This window comes from Canis aureus, chromosome 29 (genome assembly GCF_053574225.1).
Source record: "Canis aureus isolate CA01 chromosome 29, VMU_Caureus_v.1.0, whole genome shotgun sequence".
NCBI lineage: Eukaryota > Metazoa > Chordata > Mammalia > Carnivora > Canidae > Canis > Canis aureus.
Window position 1 is genome coordinate 39,182,228 of NC_135639.1, and position 21,864 is coordinate 39,204,091.

At 48.9% G+C, this 21,864-nt stretch overlaps 2 protein-coding genes across 15 annotated transcripts in view; one reads left to right on the plus strand and one right to left on the minus strand.

Moving 5' to 3' along the window:
• Positions 1-6,721, plus strand: part of ALOX5 (arachidonate 5-lipoxygenase) — a 58,486-nt gene extending 51,765 nt beyond the window's left edge. For all 4 annotated transcript variants that reach the window (XM_077878549.1, XM_077878548.1, XM_077878547.1 and 1 more), the window contains 7 exons: positions 1,003-1,206; positions 1,882-1,968; positions 3,410-3,588; positions 3,878-3,999; positions 4,376-4,476; positions 4,784-4,954; positions 6,019-6,721. In XM_077878549.1, the coding sequence (XP_077734675.1) occupies positions 1,003-1,206; positions 1,882-1,968; positions 3,410-3,588; positions 3,878-3,999; positions 4,376-4,476; positions 4,784-4,954; positions 6,019-6,198 (1,044 nt within the window). In that variant the 3' untranslated portion in view covers positions 6,199-6,721. The remainder of the gene's footprint in view (positions 1-1,002; positions 1,207-1,881; positions 1,969-3,409; positions 3,589-3,877; positions 4,000-4,375; positions 4,477-4,783; positions 4,955-6,018) is intronic.
• Positions 6,722-12,350: 5,629 nt separating this feature from the next.
• The window catches only part of MARCHF8 (membrane associated ring-CH-type finger 8), a 158,714-nt gene continuing 149,200 nt past the window's right edge, over positions 12,351-21,864 (minus strand). For 10 of the 11 annotated variants that reach the window (XM_077878556.1, XM_077878552.1, XM_077878553.1 and 7 more), the window contains 5 exons: positions 21,107-21,189; positions 20,019-20,858; positions 18,421-18,601; positions 16,333-16,480; positions 12,351-16,062 (listed from right to left, as the gene is read on the minus strand). In XM_077878556.1, coding sequence (XP_077734682.1) covers positions 15,758-16,062; positions 16,333-16,480; positions 18,421-18,601; positions 20,019-20,858; positions 21,107-21,189 — 1,557 coding nt within the window. In that variant the 3' untranslated portion in view covers positions 12,351-15,757. The remainder of the gene's footprint in view (positions 16,063-16,332; positions 16,481-18,420; positions 18,602-20,018; positions 20,859-21,106; positions 21,190-21,864) is intronic. The other variant, XM_077878561.1, reaches the window with a different exon arrangement.

The following is a 21,864-nucleotide window of genomic DNA, read 5'->3' on the forward strand; positions in this document are numbered from 1 at the left end:
CCCGAGCCGTATGCTGCTCCTTCCACTCTGGTAGTTCCTTCTCATCATAAATGTTCACCCCTCCAAGGCTCCGTGTGCTCCCCTGAAAGAGGTCAGGACAGCACTCGCGTGACCTCACCCTGCTGAGTCCTGAACCCGTGCAGGCTAGTGGCTGTTGTCATGGGCAGAGCTGGGACCAAGGAACTGGAGGGCAGGGAGGGCCGAACATAGGGTGACTTCCACAGAGGCGTCAGCTGCCAGATCATGGACTTTGGGGGCTTTATTTTCCTGCATTAAGAGGTGATCTTTTTTAAAGAAGAGGTTGATATTACCTCCTGTTTGGCATTTTAGAAAAAAGTCACCTTGGCCGCGGTGTGGAGTCCAAACTGGAAAGGGTGCGGGCAGGCCTGGTCTCACCTACAGGAGGCAGCTGGCTGCAGGTCTGGGCTCAGGTGACCGTACCCTTGGCCACTGCAACCCCAGGACCCTAGCACCTGGGGAGCCGGGGACCTCATCCAGGGCAGAAAGGGAAGCAGGTGTGGCAGCTGGAGGCTGCGGAACAGCAATGTTTAAGGGAAGAACAGAGGAAGGGCAAGTGTGGGACACGGAAAAGCAGCCATCAGAGCAGTGGGCAGAAACCAGGAGGGAGGAAAGCTGGGGGCCCGAGCGACGCACTCAAAGCACCCGGCCTGCTCCTTGCTGGGATTTTCTTGCCATCTTAGTCACTCGCCATCACTCTGGGAGTAAGCAAATAGTGCTGCAGGTGGCGGGACTGGAGCTCAGAGAGGCTCAGGAAGGTGTCCAGCGTCCCACAGATGATGTAGATGATGTCGTAAGTGATGTCACTGGGGTGGGAAATGCAAACCTTGGGCTCCCTGCACTCCTTGGTGATCCTCTCATGACTAAGAGGCCCCTGTTTAAGACATGTGGATGGATTCTTCTGGAATTTCCTGAGAAGCCAGGCTCTCCTACAGCTATATAGAACCAAACATTGCCATTCATTTTCTTTATCCAATGTATCAGCTCAACCAAGTCCCAGGAGATGAAAACCCAATTTTTCTCCCTTCGGATGCAAAATATGACTGGCTTCTGGCCAAAATCTGGGTGCGCTCCAGTGACTTCCACATCCACCAGACCATCACTCACCTTCTGCGCACACATCTGGTGTCTGAAGTCTTTGGCATCGCCATGTACCGCCACCTGCCCGCAGTGCACCCCATTTTCAAGGTAGGGCAAGCTCCTGCCTTGCCCAGCAGAGCAGGGCGTGGGCATGGTGGGGGGACAGAGGGAGGGAGCTGGGGCACGGACCACCCCACGGGAGGAGCCAGCAGAGAGGGGCCCTTGGAGAGATGCTCAGGAGGCAGTGGTACAGCTCTGAGCCTGTGGGTTCCTGAGGACACAAGGCCTGGGCCCAACACAGGGCGCCCTGGCTGGCCTGGGAAGAAAGTTTGAAGAGGCCGATGAGGTCAGTGTGAGCCTCGTGTGATCCGCGGTGGTAGTCCCCACCATCACCACGCTTCTGTCTTCCTGAATCCTACTGGCACCGACTGCTGGGGTGATGCAGGCTCAAAATAGCTCTCTGGGCCTGTTTCCTCATCTGTAAAGCAGAGAGCACTTGCCTCATAGGATTACTGTCAGAACCAAAATAGTTCACGAATTCAGAGAGCGTAAACCCATACCTAGCACCTAGTTAAACACTTGACAAATGTTGGCTATTATCATTTTTATCATTATCATGTCACTCAGCATCGAAGCTGCATTCCCCAGGCCTCCAGCAGCCCCTCTGCATCGGACTGGGGTGCAGGGTGCTTGGGGTCTCTGGGGGCCCCTGGGGGTGCAGACCTGGCCAGGATGAGGCCTGGCCAGGCCTGCTTTGAGGCCTTCTCCTGCTCTTCCCTGCAGCTTCTGGTGGCACACGTGCGGTTCACCATTGCCATCAACACCAAGGCCCGTGAACAGCTCATCTGCGAGTATGGACTCTTTGACAAGGTGGGCACCTCCTATCCACCTCTGTGGGGGGGCCCACTTCTCCAAACCTCCACCCCCATGCCAGATTTCCTCTCAGGAGACAGACCTCTAGGCTCTGTGATGGTTGTGGGTGCCTCGGAAGGGTTGGAGGCCAGAGGCACTCACAGTGACAGCTCCCCACGTCCTCTGGCCAATTTGTGGCACCTTCCATACCAGTCACCTCTTCCCTTCCAAATGCGCTGCTTGCTTCTCACCGCTTCTTCTCCTGGCCTGTGTCACCCTGTAGACTTCTCCTGCTCCTCCCCATCCTCTGGCCTGTGGGTAGAGATCCTGCCTCCTGGCACCCACTCCTCCCTCTCTCAGCTGGGCCTACCACCTGCCTGTCCCTCACATCCTCCCAGGCAGCACCTTGCCCATTTGGACCCCCTGTGGCCTTACCACGCCTGGACCCTCCCAGTATCCCTCACTCCTGCCCCCTTTCCTCTTCGATCTCCCATTAGTGAGGCAGTCACATCATCAGTGAGGCTGAACCACCGTTTGGGTTGAAAATGACAAAACCCAAGTCAAACTAGCTGAAGCTGGAAAAGAAGTGTATTCTCTCAAAACCCTGGACATAACAGAGGCGAGAGCGCCTCTGACCCTCCCAAAATGGACCCAGGGACTCGAATAATGGCCCCAGGGACAACCACACCAGCTGGTACTCTTCCTCTCTTTCCACGGTGTTGGTGCCATCCTCCCAGTCAGGCCCTGCAGACAGGCTTTCCCCCAAGGGTGAGGGACTGGGACCTCACCACAGGGAGCTCCAGGCTCACGTTCCCACATGGCAACTGCCATCTCCCATCCAATTAGAAGGTCCAAGGAGCATCTCCAATCACTCTGGCTTGGGTTAAATGACGCTGTGAACCGATGTGTGGCACCTCAGGATGCAAGTCCTCCTTTGAAGGTTCTGTGGCCTGACTGCCCAGCCACCATGTAAGCCTACGTCTCAACGGCTGGGATGAGGACCAGGATCCCTTCTTATGTATCTCTCCAGCCCTCACCTAAGCAAACACTGCCCTCAGGAGAGCTGAATGGTCCTGGGGGCTGGTATCTGCCCCTTTAGCCCAGAGATGAGGTCACTGAGAGCAGTGCTTGCACTCTGGGCAGCCTGTGCTCAGAATGAGAGCAGGCCCCGCCCTCTTGCAGCTGCCCCCTCGTCCCCCGTCTCTGCACACACCCCTTCCACTGCAACCTCTTGCACTGGATGGGGCACAGGTGCCTCCCCGTAACCTCCTCTTTGGGCTGCCCTTGGTATTCCCTGAATTAAACATCCCACCTCCCAAACTCACAGGACATGGGCTCGCCCCTCCACATGCCTGGCCACCCCAGTGTCCTTTCAGTTTCTTGTGGAGAGCTCTGGGCAAGAAGGCTGGAGAGGGCTGCCCAGGCTCAGCTCATGGTACTCTTTCTCCTCCCACTCAAGGCCAACGCCACAGGGGGCGGTGGACACGTGCAGATGGTGCAGAGGGCCATGCAGGACCTGACCTACATCTCCCTGTGCTTCCCCGAGGCCATCAAAGCTCGGGGAATGGACAGCACAGAGGACATTCCCTACTACTTCTACCGGGATGACGGGCTCCTGGTGTGGGAGGCCATCAAGACGTGAGTGCACGCTGGGGCTGTGGGGCCTGCTCTGTGCAGAGCGAGGGGAGGTCCTGGAGGAGGAGAGGCCCAGGGCCTGGACGGCTGACTTAGTGGGCCAGAGATGGCTCCATTGTCAGGGCACTGATAGAGGGAGGAAGGAAGGTGGATGTGTGAGTGTGGGTGAGTGACCGGAGTCTGGACATTAAGGAATAAGTCCCAGGGTCACCACTGGAGCCCCGCCCTGGGGCCCGGCTGCAAACCTGGGCCAGGTCATCCGCTCCTAGCTGGGCCCCTCCTCCTGAGCCAGGTTCACGGCCGAGGTGGTAGGCATCTACTACAAGAGTGACCAGATGGTGGTAGAGGACCAGGAGCTGCAGGACTTTGTGAAGGATGTTTATGTGTACGGCATGCGGGGCAAGAAGACCTCAGGTACACACTGCCCCAGCTCTCCCTCTGGCTCTCCCTTCTGCTCTTCCCTGCCCCTCTGACTGCCCTTGGGCAGTTCTGGCCCCAGCATCCACCTTAGCACCTGGTGCTGGGGCCAGAGCCCCCTAAGGGGACCCCTGGCCATCAGGAGGCCTCATGGGCACTTCCCAGGGACTTTCTGCAGCCACTGAGAACCAGGATGAGAAACATCAGAGCCCTGGCCAAGCTGCTGTCTCTCCCAGTGTCTTGCCCATGGCTGGGCCCCCCGAGCCCATGTGGGGGAGCTCAGGGCCTGGAGTGGGGTGGGGGAGGGTGCCCAAGGGTCATCAGTCCACACCCCCAACCCCAGGGCCTCAGCCAGCCCCTGGCTCTTCACTAGGTTTCCCCAAGTCCATCAAGACCAGAGAGAAGCTGTCGGAGTACCTAACAGTAGTGATCTTCACGGCCTCGGCTCAGCATGCAGCGGTGAACTTCGGCCAGGTGGGCAAAGGCTGGGCGGGACATGGCTAGGGTCACCTTGACTGCTGCTGAGGGGCCCGGCCAGAGCCACCCCTCTTTCTGGTCTTCTGGGGCTGGTCTCAGGCAGCCTCAGGGACATGTTCCGCCCACTAAGCTGAGGGCAGCAGCCAGCGAGGGGACAGTAGGCGGCCCTGTGGGAGCAGGAAGCCTAGTACAAGGAGGGCAGGCGTGTGGCCGGCGCTCTCAGTGGTGCAGGGAGGGACGTGGGCCACTGCAGGCAGTGGGACCAGCCAGGGAGGCACGCCTGTGTCTGTGGCTGTCCCTGCAGTATGACTGGTGCTCCTGGATCCCCAATGCCCCCCCAACCATGCGGGCCCCACCACCGACGGCCAAGGGTGTCGTCACCATCGAGCAGATTGTGGACACGCTGCCAGACCGTGGCCGCTCCTGCTGGCATCTGGGCGCAGTATGGGCACTGAGCCAGTTTCAAGAAAATGAGGTAAGCACGGGAGACATTCTGCCCCTTCTAAAGGGCAGGTCGCTCGGATGTAACCCATTCCTCCGTCTCAGGACTTTGCAACCTAAGGGCTTAAGCTGGACACCTGCTCTCCAGAAATCCTGACTTCCAAGGCTGGGGGTGCCCAGGAGGTCCTCAGGCCTGCGCCTGGATGGAGCTTGGAGCAGGGGAGCAAGGGACTCTGCTCCCCGGTGACTACCCCGAGGGAACGACCAAGAGTTTCCTGGGAATCTTTCCAGACATTTCCATGCACACACCCTTTACTGAACCTAATGTCAAAGCTGGGTATCTCAGGATCTCAGGCACAACCCTGTGGCATTAGCTCTGTGTTGCACAGAATGATGACCAGTTCTACCAGCCCCAGACCCATGTGCCATTTTAGGGGGCACTGAGGTTGCTTTGGGGACTTTGCTAATGTGTTAGTCCTCCACTAACATCTTTGTATACATGTCTTTGCACATGTGTTCAGTAGCGCCAGATGACGTGTTCCTAGTAGAGGAATTTCTGGGCCAAAGAATGTTGAGACGATCTGTCCTCCACAAACTAATCCAAAATCTCACCCTTTCCAGGCCTGGGTATGAAACTTTTCAGTTTTAATAACCCAATAACTTTTATAAAGCTCTATCTAGTTTGAATTTGCAGACATCTGTGTGAGTGTACAAACAAGCACAGTACCCCAGCAGGGCCTGACCATGGCCGTCCTGGGCCGGAGAGGCAAGCGCTGGCTCCTGTGCCCCTGTTGCCTGGAGCCCAGATGGGAAGGCAGGACCGTACAGCCGCGTGCCCACCACAGTCCCCCATTCACTCATGTCATTACACACCCTGGTAGCCACCCCACAGCAGGGCAGTTATCTTTCCCATTTATCTGAGACCCCAGACCAGGAGCATTCTTGGGGTGCTCTCAGCAGGTGGCAGTGGATGGAGGGAGGGAAATGAGCACATGCTCCCTCGCTCACTTCCCAAGAGATGGTCTCTGGGGGTGAGACAAGGCCTGTCATTTGACATCACCTCAGCAAAGATTAACCTGTCTGTATCTGGGCCCTTAGCTGTTCCTGGGCATGTATCCAGAAGAGCATTTCATCGAGAAGCCTGTAAAAGAGGCCATTGCCCGGTTCCGCAAGAACCTTGACACCATCGTCAGCATGATTGCTGAGCGCAACAAGAACAAGAAGCTGCCATATTATTACTTGTCCCCAGACCGGATTCCCAATAGTGTAGCCATCTAAGAAGCCACCGGAGTCAGTCTCACTTGGATATGGCCAGACGCTTGAGGCTAAGCTCAGGTCCCAGACTCCAGCCTGCCCAGGTGGGCAGGCACCCAGGTGGCCCTGGGGCAGACCTTGCAGCTTGCTTTTCTGTGGCTGCCACGATTCCTCAGGCCCAGGCTTACTGGCTTCAAACCAAAGGATGTCCAAGTTGGGCCATGTTATGCCTAAGCTTCAGTGCATTCTAAAAGTTTTTCCCTAAATCTTTAGTGAATCCCATACTCTGATCAGAGTGGGTACACTGCACAAATCTGTCTGACGCAGAGTAGGACTGTGTGGCCTCCTGCCCTGCACCCAGCTCAGTGCTTCCACACCAGACAGCAACAAGAAGACAACTGATAGACATCTGTTCTCATTGGGAGGCATGATTATTTCTGTTCTATTTATGCTTAGTCCAATTTCTTGCATATACTAGATGCCCAAATACATCCTTGTTGAATAAATTAGGAATTGTCATAAAAATAAAGAAGTGCATTCAAAACAAGTCTCCTTAAACATGCTATATTCCAATCAACCCAAACAGCTCACATTCCCTCTACCCACCAAAAAAAAAAAAAAAAAAAAACCATAATCACTGTGATTCCATCTAGGCAAAAGTGCCCCCTGCCAAAAAAACCAGTCTAGATAGAAGGTGGTTTTCCCAACTCGTTGCTCAGAAAGCTCCACTTTTTCTTCAGAACACCTCCCAAATGTCATCCACCCTGGGGAGGCGTCTTTGATTCTCATCTCTGCCCCCCGCAGGGCTTTGTTCCCCCCCCCCCAGGATAACTACTGTAATCCTCCCATGTAGCCTCTCCCTTGGACCTAGGGCTCCTGCAGGACAAGGAACTCACCTTCTATGTGTGCCCAGGGCTGGCACAAGGCCCCAGCCTGCTGCTCCCCCATTTTTCTCCTGCAAGGCACCTGACAGGTTCTAGGCACTACCTTGGGAGCTGGGGGCTGTTTTCTCTAATAAGAGAAGACTCAAAATGATTTTTTAAAAGATTTTATTTATTTATTCATGAGAGACACAGAAAGAGGCAGGGATATAGGGATAGGGAGAAGCAGGCTTCATGCAGGGAGCCTGATGTGGGACTCAATTCCAGGATCACGTCCTGAGCCAAAGGACGACTCTTAACCACTGAGCCACCCAGGTGTCCCTCAAAATGACTTTTAAAATGCATTTCTTTCCCCACACCCAAGAAACAGAGCCAGCCCTGAGCTTGGGCAGGGTGATTCATTGTGTCCTCCTACACACTTGCCCAAACTATATTCCCTGCCTCTGGCTTCAGAATTGAATCAGCAGGGTCTCCAGAATTTCTGGAAGGTGTACCCAATGTGATAGGCCAGAAGCTCAAAGTCTGCATAAAAGGTTTCCACAGGGGATGATACAGAAAGGGAGAGAAGGCATGCATGTGCCCCTGAAAGCTTAAGTCCCTCTGAGGAAGCCTGACCATTAGGTAAGTACCAGAAACAACAAAGTCTGGACATTTACTGACCCAGACTCCCTACCATCCCTTTGAGATGTGCCCACACTTATGAGTGGCCTTAGGGGTAGACTTCATTATCCTATGATCATGGGAGAGGTCCTCACTCAACCCCATGTCCTTGTGAGGGCGAAGGTACCAACCTTTAGAATTGGCAAGGCCATATGAGCAGAGGAAGGGAGAGGAGCAGGCATAAATGATGGTGCAGGCCTGAGCCTGTGGGTGCAAGCAGACCAGAAAGGAAGGTCGGGGCAGGATGGACCCCAGACCACCCGCACCTCTACAAAAGCCTCACTCCAGCTAATGTGGAGTCCTCAAACAAAAGTGATCCATTATAAAATCTTGCATCAGGCAGGAGTGACAAAAATGGTCTTGGCATGAATGTCACAAGAGATCCAAAAGTGTGGCAGAGGGAGCTCGCAGTTAATTAATGTTCTCTGCAGCCGGCCCTACCAGCTCCCTGCATATTTAGTAGCACCACAGGAGAGGGAAAACCCCACTTCATTGCATAAACTTGTCTAAACCTCTGGCCTCTGGTTGACCCCTAAGCCAAGCATGTATGGAGCAAACTGCAAATAGTTCAACTGAGGGTGAAACAACTAGAGTAAGATTTGAACTTTTAAACAGGTTTCAGTTTAGCGCAGCCAAGTTAACTGCTTGCTTAAAAAAAAAATTCCTTTTCAGAGGAATATAAAAGAACTCAGAATTTCTATATAATAACATTCACAATATCCAAGGCACAATCCAAAATTATGCAATATACAAGGAAAATGTGACCTACTCTCAAGGGAAACCAAGAGGAACTGTACAATGGAACAGATGTTGCAATCAACAGATAATGATTTCAGTGAAGATTTTATACCTGTGCTCTGTGGATCAAATATATTACCAATTCATGAAAGGATAGGAAATCTCAGCAGAGAATTATACATTGGAAAAGAGAGGAAGAGAGGAAGACATAGACATGGCCAACAAGCACATGAGAAAATGCTCTGCATCACTTGCCATCAGGGAAATACACATCAAAACCACAATGAGATACCACCTCACACCAGTGAGAATGGGGCAAATTAACAAGGCAGGAAACCACAAATGTTGGAGAGGATGTGGAGAAAAGGGAACCCTCTTGCACTGTTGGTGGGAATGTGAACTGGTGCAGCCACTCTGGAAAACTGTGTGGAGGTTCCTCAAAGAGTTAAAAAATAGACCTGCCCTACGACCCAGCAATTGCACTGCTATGGATTTACCCCCAAAGATACAGATGCAATGAAACGCCAGGACACCTGCACCCCGATGTTTCTAGCAGCAATGTCCACAATAGCCAAACTGTGGAAGGAGCCTCGGTGTCCATCGACAGATGAATGGATAAAGATGATGTGGTTTATGTATACAATGGAATATTCCTCAGCCATTAGAAACCACAAATACCCACCATTTGCTTCGACGTGGATGGAACTGGAGGGTATTATGCTGAGTGAAATAAGTCAATCGGAGAAGGACAAACATTATATGGTCTCATTCATTTGGGGAATATAAAAAATAGTGAAAGGGAATAAAGGGGAAAGGAGAAAAAATAAGTGGGAAATATCAGAAAGGGTGACAGAACATGAAAGACTCCTAACTCTGGGAAATGAACTAGGGGTGGTGGAAGGGAAGGTGGGTGGGCGGTGGGGGTGACTGGGTGGCAGGCACTGAGGTGGGCACTTGACGGGATGAGCACTGGGTGTTATTCTGTATGTTGGCAAATTGAACACCAATAAAAAATAAATTTATTTAAAAAAAGGAAAAGAGAGGAAGAAGGAGAAGAGAGGGAGGAGGAGGATAGAGAATCATCATCAGATGCAAATTCTAGAACTAAAAATATCTGGAAAAATAAGTAATAGAGCAAAATATAGATGAGAGCAAAGAGACAGTGAACTTAAGGCAGATCAATATAAATGATCCAATCTGAAGGAAAGAGAGATTTTTTTTTTTTTAACATAACAGGGCCTCAGAGATCTATGCGATGACATCAACATGCATGTAATTGGAGTCCCAGAAGGAGAGGGAAGGTACAAGACAATGCGGAAGAATATCTGGAGAAATAAAGGCCAACAATTCCCCAAGTTTGGAGAGAGACAAATTTATAGCTCCAAGAAGTTCAGCCAAACCCAAGCAGAATAAATGCAAAGAAAACCATACCTTAGAGTCAAACTCCTCCAAAAGAGAGTGAAAAAGATGACCCGGGAAGCAGTAACAGATAGAATACAATGGAACAATGATTTGAAGTGCAAAGGACTTGTCATCAGAAACTGTGGGGACCAGTTGACAATGAGATGACATTTTTAAAGCGCTGAAAGAAAACAGTCACCAACACAGAATTCTGTAACCAGCAAAAATACTTCTCAAGTATGAAAATGAATTAAAGAAATTTTCAGGTAAAATGAAATGAGGAGAAGGTATGACCAGCAGATCTACACACCAAGAAATGCTCCACTGGAAACAGGTCCTCAGGAGGGATAGGAGAGTATCAGATACGGCAAACGTTTGGCAAATGTAAGAGACTTTCTTCCCTCCTCCTTCCTTTAAAATATATAAGATTATTTGAAGCAAATATTATAACACTGTCATGTGGCATTTATAATACATGTAACCATTACATGAAGACAGCATAAAATACAATGGGAATTGATGGACTATTTCAGTCATATGCTTTCTACATCTTCTATCAAGTGGTACAATATTAATTCTAAGTAGTTTGTAAAATTTTAGGTAGGTTATAATCTCTATTGCAACCACTGAAATAATGTAAAGAAGTTTATAGCTAAAAACCAAGAGGACTTAAAATGGAATTCTAAAAATATATAAATAATTTAAAAGAAAGCAAAAAAAAAAAGGGGGAACAGGGGAATGAAAACAAAGAGGACAAATCAAATGGTAGACACAGAACCAACCATTTCAGTAATTACATCAAATGTCTATAAGGACTAAAAACTCCAAATAAAAGGCAGAAATTATCAGAATAATTCAAAAAACCAATACCCAACTATATGCAGTATACAAGATACATACTTTAAATCCATAGCAGTGTCAAGGCCTGAGTTTGATTTTGTTTTTGTTTTTTAACCGTGCTGACAGTTTGATTGCTGTATGGCTGCCCCTCCCCTCTGAATGTTTAAATCAGATATTTCATTTTTTCCAGAAAGACCAGCCATTCCTGGTCATCTAAGTGGTTCTACTTCAGCATCAGGGGGTCATCCTCCTCCTACCACCCTGACACCCCAAGTAATGAGGAACAGGAAGTATGTCAACATGTAAATTAATGGGCACAGGGCTGTAAGTTTGTTAAGTTTATTTACAAAACAGGAGGCTGGCCCTGTGAATAGTTTTCCCTGAGAGGATTGAAAGCGACCCCTGGAAGTGTGCCATGCAGCAGCCCTTGCCCCATTACTTTGTGGCTGGCGTTATAAAGGACAGAAAGGCCTTGTCAAGGCTGTGTGCAACAAGACACCCCCTCCCCCCCTACCAGGCATCTCTTCAGCCAAACTCATCAAATTTGGTGGATTCCCAAAGCACAGAGGCTCCCCCCTCAGGCAGCACCCCCACCTCACATTCTGACAGAAACAGAATCCTCTTTCAGCTCCACCCTCCTCACCCCTCCAACCAATAGCTGAACACTTGAGCACTCCCTCCCTCTCACAGGCATGTACCTCTTCAGCTGTTCTGTGGTCACCTCCTCCTCGTGAGGCCTCGACAGCTCCAGAAGCCCAGCAAGGATACTTGGCAAAGTATCCTCCTGCTTAGCTCCAAAGTCTCCCGGTACCTACTGTGGTACCCTTAACTGGTGGATGAATTCTCTGAGCTCACCGAGGGTACAGTATGTCTGGGGCAATGCTGGCCTCTGTTTTCACCTTATGCATACAGGTAAAGGCAGGTGCCAGCCCTCAGCACTCACAGTTTGGAGTCTTGAGACAGGAAGATCAGCGACATCACCATGACTCAGGGAGGACCCAGCAGAAGCTGGGAGATGCAGCCAGGCTAAGCTATCGCCAGAGATCCTGCTGATCTTCCCTGGTCCTCCTACTCAGCTAGGCTGAGTAAGTGTTTTCAACAGATAGGGCAAGTGGGGCAATAATCAACTGTTCCACGGTCACATTGCCATATACTCTCTGAACTTGAATCTGGCTTCTCGCAGGGCACGAAGTCCAAGTAGAGCCTGGATATTTGAAATAAGCACACCTATGTGAGCTACTTTAGTTTTCTCTCCTGAACCCACCCCCTCCCCACCAACCACCCGCTCTGCAGGGACAGGCTGAGGAAAAGATACCTCCAGAGGTTGCATAGTTTTCTTCTTCAACATGTGAGCCAGAGGAATGTGGAAAGGGGATCAGAACCACTGGAATGAATGCCTGCCAAGGTTCCCAGCCTTCTTGCAGGAAAACACTTTCATGGCACAATCTCTTTTTAAAGAGATGCTTTATTGCTGCAACTAGATACCCCATGTATAACACAAACAACCCCTCGAGAGAATTATTCAAGTGTTAATACTGAGAAACAGTGAACACACACAAAAGGATACAAAACCAGATAAACATTCAGATAACTAGAAACTTTCCAAGTTAAGCAAATCTTCAAATGTGAAGTGCCTTTTAGAAACCACACCACACATGCCAGTGTAAATTTGGTTTTTATTAACAATCAGCTCTCTATAAACATTGCATCTAAATAGGTAAATAGCTGCACAACGTAATTACTTCCAAAACAAAGAAAAATGCTTTTATTTCCCTATGTTCCTGTCTTTCCTTGGGCTAGAGAGGGAAGCTACATATTTCAAATCAGATTCAAAAGGGAAAATATTCAGAAAGTGTCTCTGCATTAGGCCAAACGCACAGCATTGTGGACCTTACCCCTGCTGTTCCCAGGCCTCCTCATGCCCTGCAGCCAACCCACCAGGCAGCAGAAGCAGCTCCAATTGGGCAGGCTCGACCTGAGACTCTTGAACTGGCCCACCGCCTGGGGCCTGCGTGTCTGGAACCAGGTAGGGCACGCCAGAAAGGCTGAAAACTAGACCCAGAAGACTGAAAAGAGTGGGAATGAGGCAGAAAAGGAGGAGAGAGTAGAGGCCCAGAACCCGGATGAGATCTTTGATAGTTTTCAGGCTTTCCTAAAATCAACTCAGACATAAAAATCAAATTCCTGCTGACAGCCAAAGTCAAAAGCGATAGAGCCAAACTAAATTTGAGGGAGTAGAGGCCAAATCAGAGAGGGCTGGCTGGCCACACCCCTGATGCCACTTCCCTCTCCCCCTTGCTAGTCCCCAAGTACCAGCCCTCCTGCCCCTGAGACCCCCAGGTTATCCCACATTTCTGGTTCAGCCAAGTGTTGTCCTCCCACCAAAGCCACATGCAGAATGAGGGGAAACAGGAATAAATAGCCCCTAAAGAACTAGAAGGCAAGCTGCTGCAGACTAAAGGAACACTGGGCAAATCCGCTGCCCTCACTAGATGGCAGCACAGCACCACCTTTCCAGAGCTTCTGGCTTCCCAGGTCAGTCTCTGGGTGGTAGAGATTAGAGCTAGAACTAAGAATGGGGTCAGAGGTGCTCAACTAGAATCTGTGAGAGAAGAGGAAGGCAAGGGGGAATCTATGTGCCATCCCAAGAGAGGAAAAAAGGATGTGGGATGGACTGTCCTGGGACAGAAGGCTTTTTTTAGGAGCTTGGTGGAAGTGATGAGATGGCATTAGGCCTTCCTGAAAAAAAAATGAGGATTTCATGTGAGAATTTGGTCAGGCACAGAAGCAACACAGCGGTCATGGCTATAAAGGCACCTTTGCCATTAGGGGGTGCCAGCCACGACAGGTGGGCTGCCCAGAGGCTATTCCTACCTAAGCACACTTTCCTCTCTGAGCAGAAAGTCTCAGTGACTTTCAAGTCCAGTATGAAGGGTTCCATCACGGAGAGGAGAAGAAATCCGACTTAAAAATCTATCCCGCTCCTCAGATGACTACTCATCTGCTCTAAGGTGGCAGGGACAAGGGCCCTTGGCTGGGCAGCTCCCAAGGGGCACAGACAGGCCGGCTCCAGGACTCGGCTCCCCTGAGGGACAGTGTGTAGTTGCTTGGCATCACCAGCCTGAGAAGGGGTGTGGGTAATCGCACTTTGGGGCACAGTGGACACAGGCACAGACTGGATGCAGCCTGGGAGATGGAGAGAGAGAGCAGGCTGACCTATTTTCAGGGGCTGGCCATGGCTGGACGGTGCCTGTCCAGCCTGAAGAAGGCCACAGTGGAGCAGCATCTTAGACCAGGATCTGTGATGCCAATGAACCAGACCCTGGATGGGAAGAGCTGGCAGGGCCAGGCCTGCTATCACGTGCCCTCTCCCAGAGCTCAGACACACTTCAGCCCTCCTGGCTTTCAAAACAAACCATAGCACTTCCACTCTAAAAGGCCAAAGGGATCATCTTGTGTTTGCTTCATCCTCTTAACAGGAGAGGTGAGGCACCGAAGGCTCAGAGGACTGAGGGCAGGACCCCCAGGCATCCTTCCCCTTAGAGGAGGCTCTACAGATGCAGAGTTGCCTGGGGAGTAAGTATCTGGGCATACTTATGTCACACTACAGACCTTCCTGGCCTAGCTTCCTGGAGTTGATTCCTATTTACCTGGCGAAGCGAAACTGATTTTTAAAAACAGACTTTTTAAAGGGACAAAGGCCATTTGATGGTAGTGACTTTGGTTTTGTTTGTTTTATGAAAATGGTACAGGAGATAATCCCTGATGTCAGAACAAACTGATCATAAGCATCCTCTCTGTCTGGTCCAGTTAAGGCGATAAACGGGTAGACCTGTGGCTAGGGAGCAGTGACACAGTGGGCCATGGCAGTTTGCTGCTCACTCCTGGCCTCTGTCCCAGAGCCAGCCTGTATATCTCTGTGCCCTGGCCAGTGATCTACAGAACCTCCTCAGGAGCAGAAGCTGTCCAATGTGGCTGGTGCCAGGAGCACCCACAGCGTACACGCTCCAGACCAGGGCAGCACATGCTTACTCTTTTGAGGAAGCCAGCACACACTGGAGAGGTTTGTCCATAAAGAAATCAGTTTTAAATATTCAGTTTTGTTCTAATTACTCACTTCCTTCCTTTCATTTAGATCTTACAAAATCTTCTTTTTCAGTGTTGACCAAAAAGAAATGTTTGGGGCAGACCCATGACATAAAGACTTGTCATAAAATAGGCTTGAAACCACAGGCATTATACTCAAATTACCATCTGGCATCCACTGATTCCCATGAAGTGTTAGGAAAAAGCCTTACACCTGTTTGTCCTGCTTTACAGCCAAGAGTCCTTTTTTATGGACACAGAGTAAATGTCAGGTTTCTTAGAATATATAAGGCAAAAAGGGTTTTAGATCTATTGTAATGTAAAAGAGATAATGAAAGAAAGGCTTCTAAATGAGACATTCTTTTAAATGTCAATCCTACTGGACACACATATTACAAAATAAAGATTTTCTTTTTGTAAAGTGCTGTTTGCTTAGTGAATCACTCACCACCACACACAGAGCACCACAGCCTTGTCTGCTCAGGAGAACTGTCTATGGCGGCATCGGCAGGGAGCTCATCTCCCCAGGCTATTCTCAGTAAGGACAGAAATCCTCTCATCATGGCTAGACATTCCCAAACACTTAGCTCCAGGATGAGGACTGCTGCCAACTAGGAGAGACCGGCCATTGAAGCCTGGGTGCCACCCTGCTCCTGCTCTTCCCTCAGGTTTGGCATTTTATTCTTTCGTTCTGCTCAAGGTTTCATGGGCCAGAACCCAGCCAGCAACCCATCATGGTGTCATGGAGACTTCCCTTCCCATGGAAATGCTGGCAGAAGTGGAACCCAGCCATGTACAGCCAATGTGAGGGCTTTCCAGGAGATTCACTAAGGAGGGTTTAGAAAAAGAGAAGCCATTAAAACAGTCACCTGCCCAGTCTATGCTATTAAAGTACATAAGAAAAGGTACACAATTGGCAGTAAACAATTTCCTTCAGCTTTTCTTTGATGTCCAGGAAAACGACACTCTCCACAAAATCAGACATGAACGATTTCTGTTCCAGTGTCTTCAGGTTCTGTCCAACAAGAAGAGTTTGTGTCGGAATGGCAGATTCCATGTCCATCTTTATTTTCAAAGTTGGGTTCTGTTAGTGCAGAGTTTTCAAAAATACTCTTTTTGCTTGTTTCTGGACAGTTCTGAACATAGATTACTCTGTTATAAGCCTTGAGTCTCTTCCATAATTGTATGTACACTTTGCACTGAACGTACATAAAAAGAAGTCCGCCAGTAAAGCCAATGGCCACAACCACCAGTTTAGTCCAAAATGGCCACTCTAGGATTCCTGGAAGGGTAAAAACCTGGTTAGTCTATCAGTAGACCTAATTTAAGATCTGAAGTAAATAAAACACAACTTTTGACCTTCCCACAACCAATGGATTCTTTGCTCATCAAAAAGGATGCTTGGTACCTCTTAATTGATGCCCCTGTCCCAGAAACTGAGACGTTTGAAATCTGACTTAAAAACCAAACAGCAATAACACCCCAATCCTATGACCCCAGTGTGTTATCCAGGATCTCCACACTGAGGTCATCTTTCATAATGAGCACGTACCTGTTGCCTGTCCATGTTTGATCTCCTCAGTGGTTCGGTCAATGAGCACATACAAGGACCAGACCACACAGGTGATGGCGATGACATGGAATGTCACTGAGCACATTATCTTCCTGCGCTCACTAGCCGTCATCTGCAACTTCTCCCACTGGAAAGACAATATGCAGAGCATGAGGTGCAGAACCCAGATGTAAAGGGCTATAATGGGGGTGAGAGCATTACAGATAGGTAAGATTGGCTTTTTCTCCCTTCTCCTTTTCCTAAACTACATGAATTTTCCCAAACACCAGAAGTCATTTTCCTTAAGCCATTTGGCTTCAAGCAAGTACCAGCCACTGGTACTCTGTCAACAGCCAAACTTTTTATGCAATGCAAAGAAGCTGGGATCAAGACAAGCTATGAACCACAAACAGAAATCAATCCTCTTGTCTGCTTATTCTTGCAGGCAGACATCCAATGGCTAGCTAAAGGACTCTATAGTTTCAGTCCTGATGAAAAAAGCATGTTGGTCTTGACCCAGGAGGCACACGAGAACTTCCTGCCTTGTGGACTGGCATGGGCAGGGAAAAGAGGGTTGATGACGCCACAACACACAGCAGATGGGTCACACTACATCGTGAAGGTGATGACAGAAGGCGCTCTTTGGTCCTTTGCTACTTTGGCAGCACCAGCTTGAAACTGATGCTAAGAGTTCCTGGTGTAAGCAAGCTGTGCCAGTCCCATCTCTTCTAGGAGCTCATTAATTTACTCCAAATAGCCAGATTATCTTTTTCACTTACTGTTTTCCAAGTCAGAAGAAAAAATATAAGGGTAGAGAAAAAGAACAAAGTGCAAACACTCTGCATGTCCTTGGCCAGCCCTAGTCATAGCCTCTTTCCAGATGGTTCTATGCAGAACAAGCTGAAAGTAGAGCCTCATGGATTATCTACACTAGTCAAAGTCTCACTTGACAGATCAGCACAGAGTAGGTATCTGATAAATTACATGGTCTTTATGGGGCAAAACATTTGTAAGTAGTTTACATCTGCCTTCTCCAACACCCAGAATGCTTTCTGCTATGGTTTTATATAGTATACCTTCTTGTAGCTTCCCTCCTAAAATGCCCCCTCTGCTCCCTGATCTATTTCCTAAGATATACTCAGTCCACGCCTTTCACACTGCCCTGAAAGGCTCACCCTCACCTTTTTGGTGTATACTTTTCTATACAATCTGATCTCTCTAAACTCACTTTACACCAAATCCTACTGGTCCTTCAAGAACGGCTTTAACACCCAAATATTCTGTGACACTACCACCACTTCACCTCCCCAGTGCTACAGCCCACAGCTGATGCTTCCTCCTCTGAATATCTGAAGTGCTCTGCCACCACTTAATCTAGCATCAACTTGGCATTGTCATGTGTCGTGGTTTGATCATGTGACTCTCCTTGGATATACATATCGTAATTCTCGAGATAAGAACAAGTCTTATTCTTCCCAACAAAACCTTATGTGCTTGGCATATACAGAAACACGTTAAGCAATTTACACAGGAGGCACTTACCAGATGAAGCTCTGCTCAGAGTGGGCAGTGACATGGGGCCTGAAGACAGGAGCATTTCACATAAGGCCTGTGGTGCACCCTCCCCCTACTGACTGGCAAATACTTATCACAAGTATCGATCAAATAAATTTACTATGTTACTCTGTGCTTTGTGCTGGGGAGAGATATTAATGTCTAATAACATACATTCCTCATCAAAGGCAAGACATGAACAGTTAAACGTATAAAGTTAAATGCTGACTAAGACATCACAAAATGGTCTGTGGTCAAGGGCCAAATGACTGACCCGGACAAGCAAGCAGTCTTAGTCTGATGGAAAAATACATTAGGACTGAAGGGTCAGTAAGAGCTTCTTCCTGAGAGGAAGGAGCAGGAAATAAGACACGGAAATGAGGACTTTTGTAGCACAAATATGCACCCGTGCCCACTTCTCATAGACAGGAGTGGAAATGAGCTATGGCTTCATCCCAGGCCAATGAGTTAACTCTACCGGGGGCTCTCATTTCAAAGAGGTGAGAGCACTTCCGAATGCATCCTTGCACATACTTTTCTCAAAGGCTTCAGCTTGATCTCCATGATGAACTCGTACTTGCAGAGCTCACAGCAGCGTGTGTCAGAGCTCTTGATCCACTGCTGCAGGCAGGTCTGGTGCACAAAGTGGAGGCTCCCTGTGCAGCGGCAGGGGGTGATCAAGGGGCTCTCTTCATCCCCTTCACAGTGGCAGATCCTGCAGTGAAAGGAGAGCCAGTCATTACCAGGAGAGCCACATGACAGGGGAGGGTCAGTCCCTCCAGTGGAAACTTTCAGCAACAAACATCACAGAAATGACTACAAGCACAGAAACAGACAAACACGGATGCGAACAATTACTACTAAAACTAAAAACTTCTAGCTTACCACACCAAATTGGAAAGTCTGGATGGCATTTGGCATCAGAAAGGAAAATATGATGTAAGAAATCACAAAGCAGTCATTTTTGGTAAGATTTAAGAACTTCACTGAAAGCTGAATCTAAGGCAACATGGAAGCATCTTTCAGAACATGTTAAAATAATTAGAAGAAAAAATTCTGTGTAAAACAAAGCCGGCACTCTACCTTCCAAAGATACCAGTGCCTTAAAAAGATGATGAATTTGCTTTTTAGCTATAATCACTCACTTCACCTTCGCACACCACAGCTACACATTTCTGTCCTCCCTCAGAGGGTAAACAGAGAAAATACAGGGCTTCTCCTGGATCTAAAATCCCCATTATAAGGTGCTATTACCTTCTTTTTTGAGGGAGTAAGAATTTTAAATCATTCATGATTTCTAAGGGTGTATGCAAGGGGATATAGCTACTAACCTCAAGGAACTCAACAGATTTTTGAGAAATGGAGGGTCTTTTCCAGCAGCTGGACAACAGGTAGGGACACCTGGCCTGAAAGGAGCTGGCCCCGGGCCCTAGCCAGACCCTGGCCAGGCTCATAGCTCTTTGTTTCTGTGAGAGGGTTTCTGATCCAACTGTTAGAAATGGTAACAGCTGGCCCAGAGGAGAGGTGCCCAGGGAAAGGCAAAAATAGGAAAAGCTTGGGCATGGTGACAAAAAGTGAATGCCGAAAGATTCTGGAGACTAGACGAGGATGCTGCACACGGGAAGACAAAGGTGGGAAGTGGAGTCAGGACCTAGACAGAGGTGGCCGCATCCAAGTTAAAAAGAAGGAAGAAAGATGCCGCTGAAGGCCGGCCTCTTCCCATGCATATTGTGTTGCAATCGGAACAAAGGGTTTAAAAATGAGGCTGGAAGGGGCAGCTGATGCTTAAAATCTAGATCATCAAGCTGGAAAACTGGAGATAGTATTTTCTTTCTTCCAATTTCCTTATGCAAGGCCTACTTATTTTTGGTTGAGAAGAGTCAGCTTTGCCTTTAATATGTGTAGCTTCTTCCTCTTTTATCATCTGTAAAACTATTTGGGACCCATCTCATAAAAATTGGTTTTTCTAATGATATCAATACTCCATTCTTCTGGAGAAAACTATTAACCCACAATTGTCTACCAATCACCCATTAGTTCATTTTCCTGAAACTTCACATATTAAAGCAAGATGAGGCCACTGAGGTGTGGGGAGCAGAGCTGGCCAGAATCGTGGTTCTTGGCAAACCAACCTGCAGGCATCCCCTGACGTGGACACAGGAGAGACAGGGGGGCATTTTTCAGAGGGGGGAGAAGGACAATCCAGGTCACTGTCCTTCTCTACTGAGCAGAGGGGTGCCCGCAGGACCTTGCTCCTCCACTTTGCAGATGTGCTCTCCTCAAAGACATCATCATCTCCCATCTCATCAGAGCAGAAGCCTGTGCTCCCTGCCAGCCCACTGGAGGACTCAGCGGTGTGCAGGTGGGTGGCACAGCTCTCCAGCTCGGGGAGCCCATGTGGGCCACTGGCACTGGAGCCGCGCGAGAGCAAGAACAGGCACTGGAGCAGGCGCCGGCTCCTAGACATGGTTTCACCATCTGTTTTCTCTTCCAAAAGAGGGATGTGCGTGCCCCCCTTGCCAGCTTCCATCTCTGAGGCAGTTGAACAATTGGCAGAAAGGAATGAAACACAAGACTGTTTGGAACTGCCAAGAGTTTTGCAATGCAGTTCTCTTTTTTCCTTCTGATGGAACCTGTTAACTCTTAGACCTGGATCTTGAGGAAGTATCAGTTTCCCTTCGGACCAAGTTCTTTCCACATAGTCAAAACTTCCCACAGTATCCTGGGCCTTCTCACCCACATCGTTTAGGGATTTCGAGCACTTTAGTGTTCTTCTGGCTTTGGTGCTGTCAGCAGACTTCAAGGCTGGGGCCCGTTCTGAACCTCGGGAATTTCTCTTGGACAATGTGTCTTTACAGATAACTGTCACAGTGAGCCCTTGTGTCAGAGAACTCTGGCACTGAGGAGCTTTCAAGACAACAGCAGACTGCACGGGACTTTGGTGACAACACTCAGAACACACCGTACTGGCACTGCACGCAGAGAACAGTGGGAGAAAAGCACAGAAAGTCAAATGATCTTAAAAGAGAACGGACACCAAAGTGAAGTGGTGAGACCCATGTGGGTGACCGGGTGAGCGCATAGCACATGAAACTGAGCCAGCTGTTGACAGCTGAGGCATACTGTAAGTAAGTGGATGGAAAACCCAGAACCTGCACAAACTAGCGCTTACTTCCCGGATGTCACATGACCCAGCACCGCAGGTGAAACAGAGCGTTACCTGCAGATGTCCTGATTGGATGGCGTGACAGAAGCGCGAGAGAAGGCGGATGCCGGAGCCGACGCCAATGAAGAACCCCCAGCCTGCAACGACACACCGCCAGTCAGTTTCAGGGGAATGAGCAAAGGGGATGGTGAATGCCATCTCCTTCCAAATGACTATGGGCAAAGAAGCCAGAACGCCTGCTATGTCCCACTGCTCACTGAATAACACACATTTAAAGTCCTGATGCACAGAGGCAAAACAAATCAAACAGCACTCTTTGCTTCTATGTGGGTAAAAGTGTAGTCAAGAAATATTTGAGACTCTAGAGCAGCAATACCAATCTCCTGCAGATTCACTGATCCTTTATTTCCTGAGCATCTAATTAAAAGTTCATATGTAAGTCAAAAATCAAGTACTACACAGGAGGCACCTGCTTGGCTCAGTTGGTAGAGCTGCAACTCTTGATCTCAGGCTCATTAAGTTCAAGCCCCACATTGGACGTGGAGCCTACTTAAAAAAAAAGAAAGAGGGGCAACCCGGGTGGCTCAGGGTTTTAGCACTGCCTTCAGCCCAGGGCATGATCCTGGAGTCCCAGGATCGAGTCCCATGTCGGGCTCCCTGCATGGAGCCTGCTTCTCCCTCTGCCTGTGTCTCTGCCTCTCTCTCTCTGTGTCTCTCATGAATAAATAAATAAAATCTTTAAAAAAAAAATAAAGAAAAAGAAACCAAGTACCAGATGGTATATGCAAATGCCAAAGAAATGTGAGCTGCTG